Genomic DNA, 21,436 nt, shown 5'->3' on the forward strand with positions numbered 1-21,436 from the left:
AAAGGGAGTTTCAGCTTAATCATATGTCCGTATTGTACTTTCATCAATCGATGCTGCACGTAAATACTGTCAGATGCAGAATGGTGTTATAAAGAGGTCCGGTATTGTTTTTATGAGATTGTAAAGAACTATCGACGCACTGGAGTCGGCGGAGGTGAAGTAAACATCCCTGATCTCTCGTGGGGTATCCGGTACGGAACGTGTGATGAATCGTGAATAGGTGTATGCGATCCATTATCAGGTGGTGGAGTTCTTCGTAAATAGACGTCGGGTTTGTTTAGTAAGAGACGAGATTTTGCAGGTATAATGTATCTGCCATTTAGTATATTTACTCGGTGTGTAAGATCTTCGACGATTATTGGTCGATGGTTTTGCGCAAATTGATAAAGTTGCAAAGCACGATTATATCCATAATTTATTGCGGAATGAAACTGACGTCGAAACGTCGTCTAACTTTATAGTCAAAGAAGTTAATATTGTACGTATTTTTGTAGTATATACGAGGATCTCCCTGGATACCAATAGGTAAAGGTGGTAATGGTTTCTTCAGTTTGTTATCTGCGTAACCATCTTTTTTGACCACGTAAGTAATTCTTTAAAGCGTTGTTATAAGGGTCAGATGCCCTATTGTTAAGGGCGTGATAATGTCGTTCAGGAACATGTTGAATTTGTTTAAACATGGCAGGTTGAGGAATGAAACGATTAGAAGGACTGCGTCCAGTAAAAAATTTTTTACGACTAGTATTAATCGTACTACGGTGATACGGTTCCATCTTTCGATTTGTTGAGGAGAACGTACGATATCAAAGGTCAATTTAGAGTCTTCCTTATAATATACGTGTTCGGTCGTTGTTGTGTAAGGTGCAGTGTCAGGGACTTTATTCTTCCCTTTAGCGAAACGTTGAGTTTTGTTTAATCTGACTAATTCAGGGTGATTGTTATAGTGCACTACGTTGTAACGGTGTAGCCAATACCAAGCCGGTTAGAATGCACTTTTTTAACGTGTTCATTGGCTTTTATGCCTTCCGCTGAGGTTTGACGAGCAATTTGGCGATGATAAAATCGAGCATCTTGAGCGATGCATACTGCTTTGTGTAAACGGAACCTCCCAATTTTGGAGTGGTGATGAACGCCGCAAACCCAACATTTTTTAAGTTGTTCCTAACTTTCAGACACGAAGAGCGACAAAAAGTAATTGCAAAGAAAATATTTCAAAGAGGTAAAGGACATAAAAAAATTATATTTAAAGGTTAAGAACTTAAAAAATTTAAAAGTAAGGTGTTGAGCAAACTTCTTTCTGATATAGTGGAAACGAAAGTTATTTGTAATATTTAAAAAAATAAACGTCCAACTTCGTAAATTTTTGTTCCAGGAATTTGTGGGAAAGAGTCCAGAAAAACATTTTTCTATAGCTATAGTAAAAATGATTCGATAAACCTGATCACGTGATCATTAACCAATAAAATTTAAGTAACATGATTAGAGATGGGCTGTGGTTTCATGCACGTGATGCCATACATGTATCAACACTTCCCCAGTAACACCACTAAATTTTTGGACGAGCATCCTTATCCTGGGCCACGGTCCAGATGCTTATCCTGGACCAGCAAATCTAATTGGATGAGATTGTTTTGTGTAACATTTGTCTTGGAAAAAAAAACAATTCGCGTTTTTTTTAAAAAAAAGGTACGAAATGCCTTTTTTTAAAGCATTTAATACTACCATTTTAAAGTAATATGTTATTTAAAATTTGTACTTTGGTATGCATTTTATTAAACTTTATTAATAAATAAGTAAAATTGCATATATAACTTTATAAAAAAGGTCTTTACATTATTTTTTACTGTAATTTTATTATTAAAATTATTTTAACGTTAATATCAAAACAAAAGTACAAAGTAATAGTATTATATTAGCTTTAAAAGTTTTGTTATAAATGTGTAATTTACAACCTTTTTTGAACAACTTTGCTTAACCCCAAAACTTAAAAAAAAAACACTTGATTTCCAGAATAATATCAATATATCATAAAACTCTTCAAAAAGAAAATAAAAAACATTTAGTATTATCATAAAACTACAATAAATACAATTAAAATTAAAATATACAAACTGAAATGAAATATGAAATACTAAGTACTAACATACCACAAAAAAGAATAGAGAAAGAGTGAAAGATAGGAAGAGTAAGAGATAAAATAAATTATGCCGGAGTTATGTAATAAAAGGGCTGATTAGCCAATCAAAAGTTGACTGGTCCAGAATAAGCATCTGGACCGGTGGATCAGGTTAAGGATGGCCCTAAATTTTTCACCCCCACGTGACCTAATAATATTCATCACCGGCATCACACCCCACCGCGTTTTCACTGTTTATATTTATCTGAGGGACACAGTTTTTTTTTGCCTTACAAAATTATTTTTTTCACAACCACTTAACTGTCACCGGTCACGTGGGGTGAAATTTTAATTATAAAATTGGTGGTGTTACTACGGTAAATCATGCATCAATTGCAGTGGCGCCCATCTCTATAAATCTTAATTTTGTAATTCTTGCTGTCAATTAAAAATATTTTATATTCATTTTTATGACCTCTATATATGACTTAAAACTAAGATGAAAAAATTAAAATTTAGTGTATATCATATTAGTTTTATTAGCATGAAAATTGTTTTAAAAAAATCAGTAAAAATTTTTTTGTGGTGCCAAAGAGGTTAACACCAACCAAACACAAATACGCAAATACAACCGCCATTATTCCTAGTCGTATCTTGACGCCAATGAGATAATACAATAGATAGGTATAAAAAAATTTCTAGGATTTTTTTGATCGGTATAGTATATATATATAAAAAATTTTTGGGGATTTTTCAATAACAATAGATCAAAATTTTGGGATTTTATTTTTAATAACAATAGATAATGAATAGTAGATATTCTTTAATAACAATATATCGGTATACTATTTCTTCCTTTTGTCTTCTTTTCTCTTTCTTTTTCATCTTCTTCATTCCTTCCTTTCATCCTTATTTTTCCATTTTGCTTCCCTCCTCCTTTCCTGTTCATCTTTTTCACGTTCCCTTTTCATCTTTTTTTATCTTTTCCTTCAAAAGTCTGAACCACTAGTAGTCCACTAGTGGTGGTTTGCCCATTTTTATTATTCAGTGTGGGAAAAATACGAAAATGTTTTAGCTTCACGTCCATCGTGTCTAGATTAAGTTAATGGAAATTTTTAATAACAAATACCAAATGATTGACGTCATTTGTCATCATCATAACAACCCTAATTGTGGCGCGGTTTTATATGATCACGTGAAATTTATTTATACAGTTTACAGTAGGGCCACGCTTACATAATCATAAATCATTCATTTGTTTCAAAAAATTATTTAAGTTTCGACAATAATAAATATTTACTCTTTAATACATTTCCATAAGATAAAATTTTTTTTCTTTAGTATTTTTTTCGAAAAAGCGAGATATTACTGTATGTTATTCTTTAAGCTATTGAGTATTCTTTAAATTTTAATATTTATTGAATCCCAAAAGTTATCGAATTTTAAAATCTTGGGGATTTTTCTAATAAAAGACAAAGAAAATTCCCGAATTTGATATCATATTGATCAATAAAAATCTTATTAATAAAATTTTTATATATAAAACCATACTTAGTTTTGATTTAATTAGTTGACAGCGCACCCCAATAATTCGCGAAGTGCTTTTATTGTTGATACGAAAAAAAGGAAAAGCCGAAAATGTATATAAGACATGCGTAATACATTCACAAATTTATCATATACTTTATTATGTAATATATGAATACATATTCTTATATATTGATTCATTACAATTAATAATCTATTTATCAAATATGATTAAATATTATGGAACCTCGTCATAAAAACAATTTTATATTTTATTTGATGAATGTAAATGAATGTCGAAGAATAGTTGATAATTATTATTTTTTTTTTTCAAAAAAAAAAAAAAAGTTATTAACCTATGAAAAACATGAAATATAATGATGTGCGTAAGGAATGATTATTATTATTATTTTGCCGCAGTAACAATAACGACTAAACGATTTCGGGGTGAAGGAGAATATAAAATAAATTCCCTATATAATATCATCACGTATTGATAATACTTTAGAAAAGTTATTTTTCTGATAGGTTGTCGAGTGACCGTAATAATTCATCATACCAGAACCGTCTTTTAAACTTTTAAAGTAAAAATTAATCAAAATCTATACTTTTACATTTTCTTACATAAAATTCACAATTACCTTGATGACGAAACATTAAGAATAGCGGTGGGATTTTTAGATATACGATTGTCGAGGTGAGTTATGATTGCCTAGGAAGTTTGTTTAAAAGTGAAAATAGTTATTTGTTGTCACTTACAAACTTGATTGTTCATCGTTTAAAATCTTCATTTGCATGATTTAAATAATTTAAATAAAAACGAATATAAAAAAAAACGAACTACGAATATACGAGTAAATACGGCTAAAATTTATTTTAAAAAATCATTCGTTTCTATGCTATCGGAAAGCATATTTGCGGATAATAAAATTCTCTTGAAAAGCAAAAACGATCCATATTTATATAAAATTATATTAAATTGATTAGTGATGTAATACTATAATCATACATCAAAGCTGCTAAACTGCTAAGGCGGTTGATCATCATTGGCGTATGTTTAATCTTCTGAATCTTTCATTCTGATCGTAATTCAGAATTTTCGGTAACCGTAAATAATACTAGAATAAAAAGTATTTTCAAAACCAAGTTTTAGATTCAAAATTATTACGTAGTTTTATGATTTTTTCGTTATGAAAGGTTGATCAAGAATAAATCGAACACAAAATTTTTTGTATCAAGTAACTAGTATTTTTTTGGAATACATCATGTTTCAAATGATTCATTAATTTTCATTTTAGTTACAATAATAGTTAGTTGTATTTATCTAATAAGGGAATACATATGCGTGTTCTAGTAATTAGTGTATGCAGATTAAATGTTGGCGGTGTTGATATGAATGAATATTATGAATATCACTAATTAATGTTCGTCATTGCTGCAAGCTGACCTAATTGTATGTAGATCTGTGAGACAAAATTACGTATACTATAGTTCGATTCGAAGAAATCTAAAATTCATTTTTTTATTTTATTTTATTTTAATAAAAAAATGTAATAAAAGTTTTTTTTGAATAATGGAAAACAATTAATTTGTTCATATTGAATATTTTCTTTGATAAGATTCTAACTACATATAGGCTAGAAATTTTTTTTTAAAAAAAAAAATACAAAGGATGAATTCTGAAGACCGCCAATATACTGTACATTCATTAGAATTTCCAAATGTACAGTATTATATTTTTTTAAATAAATTTTTGTTAAAATTAATATGCAAAAACAAAGTTCTCACGATACTTTTTTGTATATATGTGAAAAAAACACCAATCTACCTAAAAATTTCATGATTTCTTTTTATTTTGTAGGTACTTACCGGACGTCCTGGATATTTGACTTCAGAACTTGAGATCGGTTTCAATGGAAGGTAGGAATTAGGAAGTGGTAATCTAGGGAACGTTAATAAACTTTATTAGCATTTCTTTTGTCCTTTTACTTTTGTAATACCTACTTGAACGTCTGAACGAAGATTTTGGCCTTGGTTTTGAATGAAAGTAGTCGCTGGGAATTGAGAGTTAAAGGACGTTAGTAGGACCTTTACTAACGTTTCTCCTTTACTAACGTTTCTTTTAATTTTTTAACCGTAGAAGCCTCCTATCTGAACACCTTGAAAGGTACAGGTTAAGAGCAACATTGCTTAGAGAATTTGGGTACTATATTGCAATAGAAGATTTAATTGGGATTTAACTTAAAGAAACATTTTAACGTTTCATTTTTTTTCTTTTTGTAGAGAACAGGACGCGTCCAATATGTCTTCCGGGATTATTAGATGATAAATTATGAAGTTAACCGAAAATTTAACACTCATATTTCTATTTTTTCGTAATAAATAACTAAAGCTGAATTTGTTATTTTATTATATGGATTATTTTTGAATTTTGATTTTTTTTACTTAAAAATGCATAAATAAATAATAAATGTGATTAGGAAAACTTTTTAATTTAAAAAATTTTTTTATTGAACATCTAAGTCTATCAAGTTATCTAATGGCATGTACTAAATTTATAAAGTATAATAGCATTGTAGCATTAAAAATTTCTATACTCAGAGTATAGTTAATTTGCAACTATACTGTATAGATTTTATCAATTATATTATACAACCTCGGAGGCTATACATGTATGTATAATACTCAATATCGTTTTAAAACCGCTTTACATTGCTTGTACCTGACTAAAAAATTATATAAAATATACTAAATATTGTAATATTGTTCTTAATAAACAAGAATTAAAATTTCAGGACAAACTGGTAATATTATTAGTCGTTACTTTAGCCACAAATTTAGTAAAACAAAAATTGCAGTTTAAATTTATGGCTTGCATAAATTTTTTTATAATAAATTAAAGCTCACTCTTAGCAGCAACAATATAGTTTTAAATTTTTTTTTTTTTTGGTTTTTAAGTCGTCTGCTACATATTCAACCCATTTCTTATAGGCATACATGCAAATTTTAGATAATTTAAATAAAAATTAAAAGTAATTGCACAGAAAAAATTTACATTTGGTAACATGCGCCGCCATATACGTACGTTATATTTGGTAACAATGTAAATTGCACCAAAAAATAATTTTACGATTTCTATTTTAATTTATAGTTAAAAAATGAAGCAGACAGCCTAATACTATATAAAATTTATAATTTTACAGTATATCTTTTGCATAAATCCAAGTTTACTACAAAAAAAATTCAATAATATAAACCAATTAAAAAAGTAAATAAATGATACAGGTGTACCGTTGGTACGAATTGAATTGTATCTGTGTAACTGTAACCACATCTGCATTGTACCTGCACCAATTAAATTAATCCATCACTTTAATTTAGCCAATTTAGCCGGAAATTCCCAAGTATAAAAATGATCATCGATTGGGCGTTTTACATTTGAAGTAAACTCCAGTTGTAATGGATGATAACAAAAATTATCTTAAAATTTACATGAAATTTTAGATGATAATGAATATTATGAATTTATGATACTACTGTTGAAGTTGGTGATGATCCTCATGTAAAAATATTCCGTGCTCATATGGTTATTTAAATTGTCGTTCTCCGTATTTACGGAGAAATCATCTTAAGGTAAGGATAACTTGAAGATTCTGAATTATAATTGGTTATTTATTTTAATTTTTTTATTAATTTTTTTTTTAAGATATATATATATGGCGGAAGACTTTCTTTAGAGGAATATAATACTTCAGACATTGTTAATATTTTGATTAATGCTAGTGAACTTAGTCTTCAGGAATTAATCACACACTTACGATTATTTTTGATTGAAAATAAAAAAACAAAATTTTAACTTAATATATCAAACAAGTTTTAATAACGATTCTTTCTTAAAATTACAAAATTTTTGTATGGAATTGATGTCTAAAGAACCCGAAAAAGTTTTAATTCAATTGATTTTACTTCACTTTCAAAAAAAATGTTTGATTTCTCTTATTCAAAACGATAATATTCAAATGGATGATATTCAAATTTGGGAACATGTTCTTAAATGGGGTATTGCTCAGAATCCTGAACTTTCTTTAGATCCTTCGAGTTATTCAAAAGATGATTTCAATGTTCTGAAGGATACTCTACAACAATTTATTCCTTTTATTAAATTCTATAATCTAACTCCTAAAGAATTTATAGATAAAGTATATCCATATAAAAAAATCATACCAAAAGAATTACGTGAAGAATTAATTAAAAATTTTATTTATCGACAAAATAACAAATCAAAACTGATGATAACAAAAGAAATTAATTCAAAAAGTATTTATTCAAGGATCATTACAATTCAACATGTTGGATTAATTTCGAGATGGATTGATAAATTAGGAATTACTGATAATATAAGAAATTTATACGAATTCAAATTAATTCTTCGTGGTTCACGTGATGGGTTTTCACCTAAAAAATTTCATGAGATTTGTAATAATAAATCTGATACTATAACAATTATTATAGTAATGAAATTCTTGGAGGATATAAACCAATTATATGGAAACCTACTTCAGGTCACAGTAATACTATAAATAGTTTCAGTTTATATTTTCTTTTAAAAAATTAGTATATTGAAAATTTTATTTTAAGTCGAGTAGAAGATGAGATGAATGCTATCCCTATAAAAAAATTGGATACGTTTTTTATAAAGTTTTTATACGATTTTTTTCCTTAGAAATAACGTATCATAATAGGATACGGAAAAATGCACAATTCCGTATCACTAAAAATATGGTTTGGATACGGAATTTGCACGGAATTCATATGGAATTTACATGATTTGATCACTGATTTTATCACGAAATTTATACGATTTGGTCACTGAATTTACTATTTGTATTACAGTTTACTATAATTATATTTACATAAATCTAATTTTACTTTATTAAATTAAATAAAAAATAAAAAATAAACAAAATACAAATACATTATGAAAATTCCTCCTTATTAAAACCACCTATTGCAACCAAAATTATCTATAAGTTCAGGTTCATTTGGAGTCAAACAACCTAAAAAAAACAAAAAAAGAAACATAAGAACGTCTAACTTAATTGGAAACAAAACCCCCCTTCATATAGTATCTGCAATCGTCCAAGTCACCAAAGGTCAGTATTCCTACAAAAAAAGAAAGAGAACTCCAGAATGTCTGACCTACATAAATGAAAAGAATTATGAAGTATCTGATGAAAAAGAAACCAAAACAACAAAATAAATCCAAAACTGACCTACAAAAAAAGAAGACTCTGAAGCAACAAAACCGAAACAACCTACAAAAAGAAAAGAATCTGAACCCAACTTACAAAAAAAAAAAAGAAAATTTGAACTGACCTAAAAAAAGAAAAAAATCCTGAACAATCCTACAAAAAGGAAAGGACTCCCAAACTGATCTACAAAAAAAGAAAAAAGAAACTGAGTCTTCTCACAAAAAAAAATCTGCTGGCCTATGAAATAAAAAAAGAGATAAATATAAATAAAAAAGAAAGGGGAATAAAGAATAAATCAAAAAAAAATATTTTTTTAAAAAGAGAGTAACGAAGTTAGGAAAGTTAAAAAGAAATTTTTTTTTTAAAGGGAGGACGTCAAAGTTAGAAAAATAAAAATTTTTTATAAAGAGGAAATAGAAATAGAAAGAAGAAAATTTTTTTAAAAAAAAAGAAGAGTGGGAATAAAAGAATAAAATCAAAAAAAAAATTTTTTTTTTGAGGGAGTGACGAAAAAAAATTTTTTTTTAAAGGAGAGAGTGATGAAAAAAAAAAATTTAAAGTGAGGTACGAAAAAAAAATTTTTTTTTAAAAGGGGGGGTGACGAAAAAAGAAGAAAAATTTAGAAAAAATAACAAAAATAAGACAAGAGAAAAGAGAAGGAAGGGAAAGACAGAAAGGAAGATCGGAAGATCAAACTCATCAAAGTAAGGGTTTATATAAAAACAAAAAACGTATCATAACAAAACAATAAACAATCACGTGATCTCGTGTTATGATACGAGATTTTTGTAAAATTATTTTCTAAAAATATTAAGTTTAAAAATTCCGTATACATTCCGTATGATTAATTTTTTCCGTATACATTTCGTATACATCAGTTTTTTTAAAAAATGTTCAAAAATGAATTGCTTATTAAATATACGGAATTTGTATACGGAATCTATAGAAACGTACATAAAATGTATACAAAACGTGTCCTTTCCGTATACATATTTCTTATAGGGTATATATATATAATAATCCTAATTATGGTCCATCATTCGGTAATTGTGACTTTGTATATTGTATGGAAATAATTTTTATGATCAGAGTTATTGTAAGAAACCTTCTTGTTATGAAAAATTAATTAGAGAAGCTTAATATTTTTCCGTAGAAGAATATGAAATATTTCAGATTGTGAAAGGATGTTCAAAAAAGGATAATAACGATGCTAATGAAGTCTCTTCGCATGATATTAATAAAGAACAAAATATAAAAAGAATATTGGAGAAGAGTGTACTATCAAGAGAAGCGGGAATACAAGAAGAATTGAGGGTGTGAGAAGAATTGAAGAGGCAAGAAGAATTGAAGCGGCAAAAAGTATTGAAGCGGCAAAAAGTATTGATACGAGAAGAATTAGAGAGGCATGAACGAATAATGGTGTAGTTAGCCGAAAAATTCAGCCGAAGGCGCAGTAAATTTTCGGCTAACAACACCCAGCCGAAAAAAATTCATGTTGATCTTGAATATTTTATTGGTTCAACATCTAACTATTTTCGGCTGAATATTTTCGGCTAAATACACTTTTTTTAAATAATAGTGTAGTTAGCCGAAATATCCAAATAGCAGTCAATATGAAATAATGACAATATTTTATTTATTATAGAAAACAAAAAGTACATAACATTACTATACAGTCTATACTTTATTTTGAACAGTGCATTATTTTTTAATTAAATTAAACTACAAAAATATTTGTTATTTTTAACTCATTTATTTCCGTCCAATCATACTTCAATATTAGATTTTTAGTAATTTGATTATAAAAAAGAAATTTTTTAATATTTACTAATTGTTCTTTAAATTAATGAATAGTTTATTAACTATAAGAATAATTAAAATTTTACAATGCAATTATACAAATAAAATAAAAAAGGGAAATTTTTTTAAGGGATTTGAATTGTATTTGAAAATATACATACAGTATTTTTATTTTATTTTTTTTTGTTTTAATTTAATGTCTTATATTATTCACTATATTTGACAAATTTCAAGTTTTTTGCATTATTTCTTATTTTAATATACTAATTTTTAGCTAAGATCCAACTCAAAAAACAAAAAGCATTTGAAAAAATATTTCAATAAACACTGACTTAGAGACTGACAAGAAGTTATATATTCCATATTTAGTTTGAAGATTATTTTGTATAAATACGATGTTACATTTTACCTGAAATTTTTAACTTTAACCAATTTTAGGACAGAATTAAGAAAATTTCGGCCAGAATTATGGATTCGAAAATCATTAATTTAGCCAATTAAACAAGTTTAGATTAATTTTAAACTTTACAAATGTATTATATACTGGAAGAGGGTGCTATTGACCATAATAAAGTGAATTAGGAGGTTACATGAGCAATGACTGCTATTTGGATATTTCGGCCAACTACACTATTATTTAAAAAAAGTGTATTTAGCCGAAAATATTCAGCCGAAAATAGTAGATGTTGAACCAATAAAATATTCAAGATCAACATGAATTTTTTTCGGCTGGGTGTTGTTAGCCGAAAATTTACTGCGCCTTCGGCTGAATTTTTCGGCTAACTACACCATTATCAAGAACGAGAGAGGCGAGAAGAATTAGAGAGGCAAGAACAAGAGAGGATGCGAAAAGAAAGACGAGAATGAGAGTGGCGAGAAGAATTAGAGAGACAAAAACAATTGGAGATGCGAAAAGAAAGGCAAGAACGAGAGAGGCGAGAAGAATTAGAGAGGAAAGAACGAGAGTGGCGAGAAGAATTAGAGAGGCAAGAACAAGAGAGGATGCGAAAAGAAAAGCAAGAACGAGAGTGGCGAGAAGAACTAGAGAGGAAAGAATTAGAAACAAAAACAATTGGAGATGCGAACAGAAAGGTAAGAACGAGAGAGGCGAGAAGAATTAGAATGGCAAGAACAATTGAAGAGGCAAAAAGAATTAAAGAGATAAGACAACTGAAGTGGTACATAACAGATAACGATATTGTGGAATAATATGAATTTACGAGATAAAATATAGAAAACAAAAATGAAAATATTTAAGTATATATAATAAGGACGTTAAAAAAATACTTGAAATGGGTTATTGAAAATTTCAATAAGATTTTTTAATTCTCTGTTCAATCGCCTCTTCCTGGAATACCAAACGTTTTTAATTTCATTTCTGGAACACAACCTTTCAAATACTTTTCCATGTTCGATTGTAAAGTCTTACACGGAATTTTTTTATTATTATTAAAGTTAAACAAAAATTTTAACACTCATGTTTATGTTTTTTTTTATTTTATAGGTACTGACTAAAAAACTAAATATATATACATCTTAGGATCATATATATTTGGAAAAATAACGTGAAGAATATTTTAACCATTTACATTTTTAGGAACAATCATTCCAAGAATATTCTTGTGAACATATTTTCGTTCTTTCTCATGAGAAACTCTTCCAACTCTTTTCTTAACTCTTCTCAGGGGTTACATTTTAAATTATCAGAAGATTCACTCTTGGAAACATTGTTCTCAGGAGTATTCTTATTTTCAGAAAGAATCATAATAGAAAAATTCGTTTTAGGAAAAAAGGATCATTTTCGTATCATTTTAGGAAAAAAAAGTTATTTACAATTCATTTTAGGAAAAAGTCCAAGGCGTTCTTATCAAAGAAATGTCAAAAATAAAGAATTTTGCTAATTTAAATGTGTCATCAACCTGATCAACGACACAAGTAATACATATATATATACGCGATTTCGCTATTTTTTTCTTGTATCTTTCACAATATTTTCGTGTTATTATTTCCAAAAAAAAAAATGTCAAGAAAATCTAACCATTCTCACAGTCAAGGTATACTTATACAAAATTATTAAATTGTTTATATTAAAAAGTTATTTAATGAATTATTCATTCACAATAGTTCAAAGTTTACGAGGTCCACAACAAACTCATGTATGTTATAATTTAGTTTAAAGATTTGTATTAAAATTGGTATCTAATTTTTTATATGAATTTGTAAACTAAATATAATCTCAGAGAAGGGAGACATCACCAGTGTCATCATTATCGCCATCATCATCACCATCTCCTACTCCTTCAACTCCAACTATTCATGATCACGGTCATCATAATCAATCTTCAACTCATGTTCAATCTTTGACCCAAGGTCAATCTTCAACTCAAGTTCAATCTTTAACCCATGGTCAATTTTCAACCCACAATCAATCAACTCGCGGTATTGTAAAGCCACCTGGTAGCGTGAAAAATATTTGTAAAATACTACACTTAGACAAAAGGATTTACCAAGGATATCGTGTAAGTATAATATGTAAATTATTAGTAACAGTTCTTATTTTAAAGTTAGTTAGTATTAATATTTAATTTTTGATTAATAGAGTGATCTGCGTGACTTAATTAAAACTGGCTTTTTAGATTCAAAGAAAAAGTGGATTGATCAGGATATGAAACAAGTTTTAATTATTATCAAAAAGGTAAAGCTTTTGGTTTATCTTAAATCAAACTGAAAGATTTTATTAAAAATATTAATAATAATATTTTAATAATATTAGTTTAAAGATAAAAATCCATCGTTCCCCAAATGTGCTAATGACTGGGCTATCAAAGAGATCATGCGCTCAATAATTAATAATAAACGTAAATAATATATACATATTTATTGTGAAAAACATATATATATATATTTTTGATTTATTTATTTATTTTATTTTATTTATTTATTATCTAGGGGAATATTCAAGATTTCATAAGAATAAGCAAACAAGACCTCGTCATAAGAATAATAACCACCAGCACAACTATCAGTGTGACCATCAACGTGACCATCAGCACCATCAGCATGACGATAATGACCATCAGCATGATGATCACCAGCACAACCAGCAACGACCATCAACAGCAACAGATTGACAGTCAGCAGCAACAGCAGATTAGTAGTAAGATTTAAATTTCGTTGATCATTAAATTTTTTTTTTTTTGATCATAACAACGTACTTTTCTAATTAATAAATTAAAAAACATTGTTTTTTTTATTTATTTTAATTAATAATTAAAAACATCAAAGTTCAATGTTTTTAATTAAAAAAAAACACTTTTTTATTTATCTTAATTAAAAATGTCAAGTTAGATATTATTAATTGACAAAACAAATTTTTAAAATTTTTTTAATTATATAGATGTCAATTTTGACGTTTTTTTAATTTAAAAAAAACGGTTTTTTATTAATTTTAATTAAAAAAACATCAATTTTGACATTTTTAATTAAAAAAATGTTTTTTTATTAATTTTAATTAAAAAAATGTCAATTTTAATATTTTTAATTAAAAAAAATGTTTTTTTATTAATTTTAATTAAAAACTGTCAATTTTTTTTTGACGTTTTAATTTTTTTATTTTTTTTTATTTTGTTTCTATTTCATATTTCATTTTCACTAGTAATTTTATTTCATTTTTTTAGTTCTTTTAGTTCTTTCAGTTCTACAATTAATAAAGGTATGTTTTTATTTTTTATTTATTTTTTTATTTATTTCATTTCTATCTTATATTTCATTTCTTGCTGACTTCATTTTTTTTTTACTTCATGGTTTTATTTTTCACTTGGTTTCCTATCATTATTTTTTGCTATCCAACCTCCTATCATGATAATTTTTTATTTTTTGTTTCTCATCATTTTTCACCTCCTATTACTTCTCATTATTCCATACTTTTTGTCTCCCATTATTTTCTATTACATCTTTTCATTTTCCATTATCTTTTTTTCTCTCCTGTTTACTTCTTATCATTCCTTTTTGTCTCTCATTGCTTCTTTTTATCTCCCATCACTCCCCTTCATCTTCCCATCACTTCTTTTCGTCTCCCATTACTCCTCTTCAAATTCCCATCACTCTTCATCTTCCCATCACTCCTCTTCGTCTTCTCCCCACTCCTCTTCATCTTCCCATCACTCCTTTTCGTCTCCCATCACTCCTTTTTGTCTCTCATCACTCCTTTTCGTCTCCCATCACTCCTCTTCATTTTCCCATTACTCCTTTTCGTATTCCATCACTTCTCTTCATCTTCCCATCACTCCTTTTCGTCTCCCATCACTCCTCTTCGTCTTCTCCCCACTCCTCTTCATCTTCTCATCACTCCTTTTCGTCTCCTGTTACTCCTTTTGTCTTCCCATCACTTCTTTTCATCTTCCATCATTTCCATTACTCCATTTTGTCTCCCATCACTCCATTTTGTATCCTATAACTCCTCTTCATTTTCCCATCTCTCCTTTTCGTCTTCCATCACTCCATTTCATCTCCCATCACTTCCTATTCTCCTTTTTGTTTCCTATCACTTCTCACTACCCTTTCATCTTTTATTACTTTCCATTACTCCATTGTTATTTTCATTTTTTTTTTATTAACATCTTTCTCCTTATCAATGTAATTTACTTATCTTTGTTTCTTTTATTTGTATCACTTCATTAAAAATACAGTGGTTTTTTTCTTTAAAATTGTAAATGTGTGACTTAAATTTTAATATTTGCAAATAAAATTTCATTAGAATAAATGTTTGCAAAAAAAATTTTTTTTAAAATATCTTTTGTGATAAAATTTTAAGTTTAGCCGATCAAAAATTAGCTAAGTTAAAAAAATCCGATTAATAAATTTACTCTATATATCGTACATCATGTGACATATTTGTAAAAAAACTCAGGTGACAATCACCCTGATGTTTATCAATTCCCCTAAATTTTTACTATTTTACTATTTTAACTTATAATAAACCAAAATCTGTCATTTCTCTATACTTAATTTACTCATTATAAATAAAAAACAACATTTGTTTATACTTTTATTTAAGAAAAAGATAGTTTTAAAAAATTTATTTATTTTAACGAAGCTTATTTATAAAAGAGAGATCAACAATTTGCATATTTATAAATTGAAGTCATTTTTTTTTTACAATAACTTCCACTTAAAAGATCTTTCAAAAGTATGTCAAGCTCCCCATGAAAATGACCTCTTGTTTCCTGAAAACGTACCAAAAATGTTCGGAATATTTATATATCCTGTATTTGACCAGTATTTGTACAGATTACTATGGATATTTATATGTAATGAACAAATTGTTCGGATTCTGATTAATTCTGGACAGTTTCCGGACTAACTAAATTCCGGATGTGTTCCAAACGTCTGGGAAATGTTCCAAAACGTGCGCGTTTTGGAACATTTTCCGGACACATTAAATGTCTGAATACATCCGGAATTTGTCTCAAAATTAACTGGACATTTCAGAATAAATTCCAGATACTTTTTTTTCATAGGGTTGATAATATGCACTGCCATATACGCACGTTATATTTGGTAACAATTTAACATGCACCAAAAAAAATTTATTTTTATTTATTAAATTTTTACGTTAAAAAATGAAGCATACAGCCTAATACTATATAAATTTATAATTTATATCTTTTATTAATAAAGCATAAATCCAAGTATAATTATAGTTTACTACAAAACAAGTAAATTGTTTACTGTGATTTGTAATATAATAATTTATTGTACATTTAAATTTTTTTTAATTTGATTACATTGAGCAATAAATTAATATATAGATATATAGATATATTCATTTTAGCATATACATTTGTACTTGTACATAAAAATAGAATAAAGTTAGAAGACTTTAGTTTTATCAAGAAAAAAAATAACTGATACATTATATTTATAAAAGTCAACAAATATAGATTAAATACAATTGGCTATTGAAATAAGTATAAAAAATTTTACATTATCATTGGAAATGATTTTATAATATTATTTTGATAATTTATATCTCATAATTGGAAAAGTTATAAAAAAGAGATTTATTTAAATTACAAACTAAGAAACTTGTAAAATATTTACTACTCTAATCTTAGTGTTTTAAATAATTCTAAGTATAATAAAAAACGTGAATATAAATATATAAGCTAAAAAAAAAGAATTATTTAAATTACAAACAAAGAAATTTGTAAATATTTTACTACTCTAGCCTTAGTGTTTAAATAAATTTAAAAAAAAAACAATTTCTTTTGAATGTGTAATATCTTAAGAAAAAACTATAAATTTTTTTTTAAAACAAACATTGATTAGTTAATTTTCATCTGTTTTAATATCTAAATAATTAAATATTAAATAAAATTAATTTCACATAAATAATTTGCAAGATTAATTCTTTTATATATCATAGTACATACCTAATGACCCCAAATCCTTAATTATATAATCACTCAAATCTTCACTTACTAGCATTTCATTTACTTTTACACTAGCTTGTGAATCTTCACTTTCAAGAATTTCATTTAACTTTTTACTAGTATTCTCATCTGTTTTAATAATTAAATAAATAAATTAATTTCACATAAATAATTTGCAAGATTAATTTTCTTCATATACTATATTACATACCTAATGACTTTAAATTAACCATATATTCACTCAAATCTTCACTTGCTATCATTTCATTCAATTTTTTACTAGTAAAATCAAGTAAGCGACTTGTATAACATGCTTGTGGATGTGATTCAGTAACAAGATTGTTATGCTGCCCAATTGGTGCATTTATAAATTCCATAATGTTGCTTTTTAATTCTTCACTGACTTTATTATTATAAGGACGGAAAATCCATTTTACAAAAATATCATTCACTTCTGATGTAGATGGTCTTTTTGATGAATCTTCATTCCAACATTTTTTCATTAAATCTACATAACATTGTGGAGTGTTTTCAACAATTTCAGGACGTTCACCTTTACAAATACTCAAACTAAGTTGAATATCATGTGCTCTATTATTAAATGGTGGTATCCCGGATGAAAGTTCCCACATAACCATAGAAAAACTATATATATCACTAGCTGGAGTATAAGATTTGCCTCTTAAAACTTCAGGAGCCATAAATGGCATTACACCATAAATATCATACTTTTTCAAAAATGATTTTACAGGTTGACATAATCCTAAATCACTAATATAAATTTTATCCTTATTCTCATCATTATGATTTAAAATATTACCATCATGAAAATCACAATGAATAAGATTTTCTCCATGTATCTTATTAAGTCCAGAAATAATTTCGTACAACATATATAATTTTTGATTCCAATTATTTTCAACTACTCTTGTTAAATTTTCTCTTAAATTACCTTTATTTGCATATTGCATTACTACCATATATTTTGATGAATTTGGAACTTCTGTAAATCCATAAAAATTTATAATATTATTTGAACTTAAACAACTACTATGATATCCCCACTATAAAAAATAATAATAATTTATTAGTATAAATAAAATTTAATTTAAATTAAAAATAGAAAATAAATACTATCATACTTCTTTTAAAAATTCATTTAAATTTTCATTTAAATTTTTATGGCATTTAAGAATTACTTCTTCATCTCTATTATTCTTTAACCAAGTAGCTTTATATATAGCACCAAATCCTCCTTCACTAAGATATTCAACATTTTTAAGTTTGTTATAAGGAATCCATTTTAATTTATTTTTAAGAATAAAATCATCTATAATTGTATTTTCACTTTTTCCAAATCTATAAATTTAAACAGTTAAAATTATATTATAGATATTATAGATTGTATTATAATTTACACAAAACAAATTATTACTTACTCTAAAATTTAAATAGGAATTTAATGTAATATAAGATAAGTCTTAATTTTTGGATAAATACATATAATAACCTATAATTTACAACTTACCAACTAAAGTAACAGATATTTTTCAAATGAAAGAATTTAGTTAACAAATAAAAATTATGTAAAATATACAATGATAGAGATACTTACAACCTAGATCATAAATAATTTTTTAAATAAAGAAATTAATTAGCTGTAAATATTATAACAATAAGTAATAATAGAATTAAATAAACAACTTGCAATCTATTAAATAAAGAAATTAGTTAGTTTAAATTATATGTAAATATTATAACAATAAGTAATAATAGAATTAAATAAATAACTTACAATCTATTAAATAAATAAAGAAATTAGTTAGTTTAAATTATATGTAAATATTATAACAATAAACAATAATAGAATTAAATAAATAACTTACTTGCTATATTATTTAGTAATTTTTTAAATAAAGAAATTAGTTAGTTTAAATAATATATAAATATTATAACAATAAGCAATAATAGGATTAAATAAATAACTTACAATCTATTAAATAAATAAAGAAATTAGTTAATTTAAATTATATGTAAATATTATAACAATAAGTAATAGTATAGTTGGGGACACAACAAATCATCAAATTGAGATTTAAAAAATCACGTGATATATATAATACTAATTTACGATTGGTTAAAAATCAAACCATATTGGGAAATGGTTTACTTTATTAATTCATCAATATTTTCAAAAATAAAATCTGGAACAAATCTTCCACAGCTTTTTTTCTTTTTTTAGCTATTTTTTGACAGTGTTGTGCTCGTCTCTTTAGTCGTGCCATGGGAAAAAATTCTATGATCTGCACTACCTCTCAGCCAGTCATAGTTCTGGCCTAAATTATAGAATTTTGTCAAATTCTGGCCGGAATTAAATGTTTCTAATCCTACCGTTTATTAAGAAAATACTGAACTTTGCAGGCCAATAACATTTGATCTAGATCACCAATCAGGATAATCTCAACGTCATTTTGTAGTTTAAGTTAGTAACAATTAAACTTATGTTGAGTTATTTTAAATATATGCATCCAAAATATTTTTATTAAATTTCTAATTTGGACAATTTTATTTGATGAATTGTTGTGTCCCAAACCATAGAATTAAATAAATAACTTACTCCCTATATTATTTAATAATTTTTTAAATAAAGAAATTAGTTAGTTTAAATTATATTAAATATTATAACAATAAGTAATAATAAGAATTAAATAAATAACTTATGACTTACCAACTAAAATAAATTACAAAATAATTTTTTAAATAAAGAAATTAGTTAGTTTAAATTATATGTAAATATTATAACAATAAGTAATAATAGAATTAAATAAATAACTTACTATCTATATTATTCAATAATTTTTTAAATAAAGAAATTAGTTAGTTTAAATTATATGTAAATATTATATCAATAAGTAATAATAGAATTAAATAAATAACTTATGACTTACCAACTAAAATAAATTACAAGATAATTTTTTAAATAAAGAAATTAGTTAGTTTAAATTATATGTAAATATTAAAACAATAAGTAATAATAGAATTAAATAAATAACTTACTCGCTATATTATTCAATAATTTTTTAAATAAAGAAATTAGTTAGTTTAAATTATATGTAAATATTATAACAATAAGTAATAATAGAATTAAATAAATAACTTACTATCTATATTATTTAATAATTTTTTAAATAAAGAAATTAGTTAGTTTAAATTATATGTAAATATTATAACAATTAGTAATTAAATAAATAACTTACTCTCTATATTATTTAATAATTTTTTAAATAAAGAAATTAGTTAGTTTAAATTATATGTAAATATTATAACAATAAGTAATAATAGAATTAAATAAATAACTTACTATCTATATTATTTAATAATTTTTTAAATAAAGAAATTAGTTAGTTTAAATTATATGTAAATATTATAACAATAAGTAATAATTGAATTAAATAAATAACTTACTCCCTATATTATTTAATAATTTTTTAAATAAAGAAATTAGTTAGTTTAAATTATATGTAAATATTAAAACAATAAGTAATAATAGAATTAAATAAATAACTTACACGCTATATTATTTAATAATTTTTTAAATAAAGAAATTAGTTAGTTTAAATTATATGTAAATATTATAACAATAAGTAATAATAGAATTAAATAAATAACTTACACGCTATATTATTTAATAATTTTTTAAATTAAGAAATTAGTTAGTTTAAATTATATGTAAATATTATAACAATAAGTAATAATAGAATTAAATAAATAACTTACTCGCTATATTATTTAATAATTTTTTAAATAAAGAAATTAGTTAGTTTAAATTATATGTAAATATTATACAATAAGTAATAATAGGATTAAATAAACAGCATACCATCTATATTATTTAATAATTTTTTAAATAACAAAATTAGTTAGTTTAAATTGTATGTAAATATTATAACAATAAGTAATAATAGAATTAAATAAATAACTTACTCCCTATATTATTCAATAATTTTTTAAATAAAGAAATTAGTTAGTTTAAATTATATGTAAATATTATAACAATAAGTAATAATAGAATTAAATAAATAACTTACTTGCTATATTATTTAGTAATTTTTTAAATAAAGAAATTAGTTAGTTTAAATTATATATAAATATTATAACATTAAGTAATAATAGAATTAAATAAATAACTTATGACTTACCAACTAAAATAAATTACAAAATAATTTTTTAAATAAAGAAATTAGTTTAAATATATGTAAATATTATAACAATATGTAAATAATAGAAATTAAATAAATAACTTACTC

General features: G+C 25.3%; 5 protein-coding genes across 5 annotated transcripts; 2 read left to right on the forward strand and 3 right to left on the reverse strand.

Annotated features, from left to right (window-relative positions):
* Positions 1-554: 554 nt before the first annotated feature.
* Positions 555-773, reverse strand: OCT59_009609 (uncharacterized protein; the record flags this gene model as incomplete). Its single annotated transcript, XM_066133698.1, has 1 exon — positions 555-773. One exon carries the CDS (start codon positions 771-773, stop codon positions 555-557), a length of 219 nt encoding a protein of 72 aa, XP_066000114.1.
* Positions 774-8,638: 7,865 nt separating this feature from the next.
* OCT59_009610 (uncharacterized protein) lies at positions 8,639-9,886 on the reverse strand (the record flags this gene model as incomplete). The annotated part of the gene is made up of 5 exons (XM_066133699.1): positions 8,639-8,700; positions 8,792-8,842; positions 8,917-8,986; positions 9,053-9,078; positions 9,850-9,886. The coding sequence occupies 5 exons, from the start codon at positions 9,884-9,886 to the stop codon at positions 8,639-8,641; spliced, it is 246 nt and encodes an 81-aa protein (XP_066000115.1).
* Positions 9,887-11,601: 1,715 nt separating this feature from the next.
* On the forward strand, positions 11,602-11,904 carry OCT59_009611 (uncharacterized protein; the record flags this gene model as incomplete). Its single annotated transcript, XM_025325111.1, has 1 exon — positions 11,602-11,904. The coding sequence occupies one exon, from the start codon at positions 11,602-11,604 to the stop codon at positions 11,902-11,904; it is 303 nt and encodes a 100-aa protein (XP_025182806.1).
* Positions 11,905-12,715: 811 nt separating this feature from the next.
* Positions 12,716-13,826, forward strand: OCT59_009612 (uncharacterized protein; the record flags this gene model as incomplete). Its single annotated transcript, XM_066133700.1, has 6 exons — positions 12,716-12,749; positions 12,820-12,851; positions 12,936-13,214; positions 13,295-13,390; positions 13,469-13,553; positions 13,645-13,826. The coding sequence occupies 6 exons, from the start codon at positions 12,716-12,718 to the stop codon at positions 13,824-13,826; spliced, it is 708 nt and encodes a 235-aa protein (XP_066000116.1).
* Positions 13,827-17,025: 3,199 nt separating this feature from the next.
* On the reverse strand, positions 17,026-19,282 carry OCT59_009613 (uncharacterized protein; the record flags this gene model as incomplete). The annotated part of the gene is made up of 8 exons (XM_066133701.1): positions 17,026-17,048; positions 17,130-17,258; positions 17,341-17,682; positions 18,082-18,193; positions 18,272-18,488; positions 18,834-18,840; positions 18,921-18,927; positions 19,280-19,282. 8 exons carry the CDS (start codon positions 19,280-19,282, stop codon positions 17,026-17,028), a joined length of 840 nt encoding a protein of 279 aa, XP_066000117.1.
* Positions 19,283-21,436: the final 2,154 nt, after the last annotated feature.

This window comes from Rhizophagus irregularis, chromosome 17, assembly GCF_026210795.1.
Source record: "Rhizophagus irregularis chromosome 17, complete sequence".
Lineage (NCBI taxonomy): Eukaryota > Fungi > Glomeromycota > Glomeromycetes > Glomerales > Glomeraceae > Rhizophagus > Rhizophagus irregularis.